The following is a 3,803-nucleotide window of genomic DNA, read 5'->3' as shown; positions in this document are numbered from 1 at the left end:
GCGGCGTTGAAGTGCGCCTGCTCCATAGTGAAGCCGGCATGCCCCGGGGCGGGCTCTGGTGCGGTGTCGGCGGCTCCCCATCATGGGGGCATCCTCGTCGCCAGAGACCTCGGGCGAGCCGGAGTCACGACGGCTCTGCCAAGCGACCGTAAGGGCAGCCACCTCGTGCTTCATCTCCGTCGAAAGGCTCTCTCTTAGAGCGTTGCCGCCTGGAGTCACGGCGGATGTGGTGCAAGAGAGGGGAGTGTGGAGAAGATGAATATATCAGAAGTTTTCTGGAAAAAAAATTCAAGCAACTTGGCCACCGTATATATGAATATGAGACAAGACGACAAATGAACAAATCATTTCCCTTGATCATGTTCACCATCTTCTGAATATTAGAACTTTGTTTGTTTACTCTTCCAAAACATCATGTATAATTTAATCAAGAACCTGAAAAAAAAAACCTACGCAACTTATGCATGTGCCAATGTGTGCGTGATGTTCTCAAACATCAGGCACACATTGGCACATGCATGGCAGGTACGTGCAAAGCGGAGCTAGTCGAGTGTGTAGCAGCAGTTCTTGAAGGTGTTCATGTCGCGGCTGAAGAGCGGCACGTAGGCGTCCACGCTGCCGTCGCCCAAGAAGGACGGCAGCAGGATGAGCAGGCCCTCCACCGGCAGGTAGCTGGGCATGAAGAAGAACGGCCGGCCGCCTCCGAAGTCCATGTCGTAGAACGGGATCCGCAGCCAGCTGTCGACCTCGATGTTGGGGCTCAGCACCATCTCAACCGCATCGGCCGTCGCCAGCAGCCGCTCCTTCTCCACAGCGCCGGAGTTGGCGAAGTCGATGAACGACTTGAAGTAGCCATCGTTGATCCGGGCCACCGCCCGGCTGATGAGCTCCACCGCGTGCTTCACCGGCCTGGCCACGAGCTCCCCCGCCGTGGTGGTGGGCCGCGCCCAGAGGATGACGTTGCCGGTGTATCCGTCCGGCACCTGCGGGCTCATCCGCGCTCTTCCGTCCACCGCGATGGCGACGCTGGTGGTCTCCCCGCCATCGAGCCCGCGCGCCTTGGTCATGCTGCGCCACAGGTGCGCCACCACGCACTGCAGGGTGCTGCACGGCCGGGGTGCGCCCGCCGACGCCTGCGCCTTGAGCCTCGAGATGAACTCCCGGCTGAAGTGCACCTTGTTGACCACCACCTCGTCGTCTTCGTCGTCGCCGTCCCCACAGACAACATCGTCGTACACCTTCTTGTAGGGTTTGAACTCGACGCCACGGTGCTCGTACTCGACGTGCAGCGGTTCGCGGGGATGGAAGAAGGAAGCGCGGTCGTGCACCGGGACGGGGTCGATGGCGGCGCCGCGGGTGGCCTGGCTCCAGGCGACGAAGAAGTTGCCGGTGGAGCGGCCGTCGGACACGATGTGCTGCGTGGTGAACCCCACGACGAGCGACCCGCACGGGAAGCGCGTGACCTGGATCAGCATCAGCTCCTCGGGCCCGTCGTCGCCGCTGGGGTGCAGGCTGAGCACCTCCGGCGTGGGCTTGAGCGGCATGACGCTGTCGAGCGCCACGTCGGCCGTCGCCTCCACGAACCGCGCGCCGGCGTCGTTGAGCATGATCGCGCGTTCGCCGTTGGGGTCCACGCCGAGCCTCCCGGCCCACTCGCGGTAGTCCACCAGCGCCCTGGCCAGCCCGGCCTCGAGGACGGCGTTGGGCGGCGCCGGTGCGTGGAACGCGTATATCACCGAGATGTACGTGTCGAAGTTGGCCTTGTCGAGCACGGTGAGCTGGACGACGTCGTTCGTGCAGGCCGGAGCGACGCCGCAGGCGCCGTAGTCGGGGTTGACGGCCTTGGACGAGTGCACGGTGATCTTCATGTCGACAATAATGTAAAATGAGCTGAATTGCTTAGTCACACGTACTAGGAATCTCGAACGTGCGGTATGGGTGTTCTTGGGCAGAGGTACAGACAAGGATCTTGAGTGTGAGATTATTGGGTGGTGAGGCTGGATGAGCAGATGTCTGAGTGTTATATAGAGAACTGGAGGGCGATGCGTGCGTGCATGCATTTTGTGAATGTAGGATTAGCAAGCTACTAGCTAGGACAAGCGGATTGGACGAGTCAAAACACATTTCCTGAGGTAGGTGGACGAGCGGATTGAAAGACATTATTTTTTTCTCTTGCCGAACTGAGTTGAGTTGACCATGCATGCCATTTTCGCCCCGTCCAGAAGAGAAGAACCAGCACTTAGTTTTAGTAGTGGCAGCATCCTTGATAGTACTGGTGAGCAGAGGATGAAATATGGGAACGCCGCATTGTGAATGTAGTACTACACAACTACTGATGTTTGAACTAATAGTATACTGCCTCCGTTCCTAAAGATAAATCTTGGTAGAGATTCCACTATGAACCACATACGGATATATAAATGCATTTTGAAGTTTATATTCACTCATTTTGCTCAGTATGTTGTCTATAGTGAAATATCTACAAAGACTTATATTTACAAATAGAGAAAGTATTTCTTTTTTTGAAAAGGAGGAAAGCCCCTAGCCTCTGCATCAGAGTGATGCATGTAGCCTAATTATTAAGTAAAAATACAAAAAACAAGAGCTGGCGAAAAATAGGCTACGATGACTGGTCTACTACATACTAATCCATACGTCCGGTCGATTGGACTAGGACCACATGAATTTGAATTAATACATATCCCTTAAGGCTGATTGTAGTGAGGAGTATCATATATTAGTATAATACATATGATACTAGTGTATAATACTACCTCTCTAATGCATAGTACCATATGTTAGTATGATGTACTATTTTATTTATTTTTATGCATGCCATATAGTAGTATAGCATTTATTATGATGCGGTATCATATATGATACTTAACTCTCTCTTTCTTCATTTAATTCTATGACACATCATCAAAATTGTTTAGTTGGTATGTATGATACTACCATTACGACCAACCTAACTGAGCTAAGTCTAGACTGGCTTCTAACCACGTTCAAAGGTCAGAATGGACAAATTACAAGGGCCCAGGTTTACGACTAATGAATGTTTACATTGACTCGGTATAAAATGTTCCTAATATTTTACTGGTGTTTGTCATCTATCCAACGAAAAACCCATTCTACTCCGGAAGATAATGTCGACATGCTTATTTTACATTTTGTCGTAGAAAATTAGCCGCAAATGTATGCCAAAGTGGGTTGAAATGAAGGCCAAATTACAGGCTAAAACGAGTGGGCCAGACGGGGTTGCCGTTATTCACCGCAATGCCAAACGCAACATAAATATCACATTTGGGAAAATTGTAGCCTTTGCACCCCATCTAACAAACACGTTGAGACAAGCATGACCTTTGAGCGTACAAAGCGAAAAATCACTCGCCCCATGGTTTCCACGAGGCACCCAACCGGGTTGTATTATTTATTTATTTATTTTGCGGGAAAATTTCCGATTTATTCATCTTCATACAAGATAGTACAACGAACACAAGAAATAACAAAAATTATATCCAGATCCGTAACCATCTAGCGACGACTACAAATACTAAAGCGAGCCAAAAGCGCAGCGCCATTATCGCCCCTCTCTTGCCGGAGCCGAGCAAAAGTTATTGTAGTAGACAGTAGGAAAGTCGTGGTGCTAAGGCCCCACGGGACCAGTGTACTAGAACAGCAACCACCGCCGATAAAGAGTAATATAGATTGGAAGAATCCGACGTGAAGACACACGAACGTAGACGAACAAAGAACATATCTGAGCGAATCCATGGAAGGAGGATCAGCCGGAGACTCACCTC

The 3,803-nt window shown here is 51.2% G+C and overlaps 1 protein-coding gene across 1 annotated transcript; it reads right to left on the bottom strand.

The window, feature by feature from the left end:
• Window positions 1-542: 542 nt before the first annotated feature.
• On the bottom strand, window positions 543-1,950 carry LOC123042293 (agmatine coumaroyltransferase-1). The gene has a single exon (XM_044464773.1). The coding sequence runs from the start codon at window positions 1,866-1,868 to the stop codon at window positions 543-545; it is 1,326 nt and encodes a 441-aa protein (XP_044320708.1). The 5' UTR covers window positions 1,869-1,950.
• Window positions 1,951-3,803: the final 1,853 nt, after the last annotated feature.

This window comes from Triticum aestivum, chromosome 2B, assembly GCF_018294505.1.
Source record: "Triticum aestivum cultivar Chinese Spring chromosome 2B, IWGSC CS RefSeq v2.1, whole genome shotgun sequence".
NCBI lineage: Eukaryota > Viridiplantae > Streptophyta > Magnoliopsida > Poales > Poaceae > Triticum > Triticum aestivum.
The sequence above is the reverse complement of the archived record's forward strand: the minus strand, read 5'-3'. Positions and strand labels throughout refer to the sequence as shown.

Excerpts from the sequence above, each read along its gene's own strand:
- LOC123042293 (XM_044464773.1), bottom strand. The coding sequence starts at position 1,868 with ATGAAGATCACCGTGCACTCGTCCAAGGCCGTCAACCCCGACTACGGC.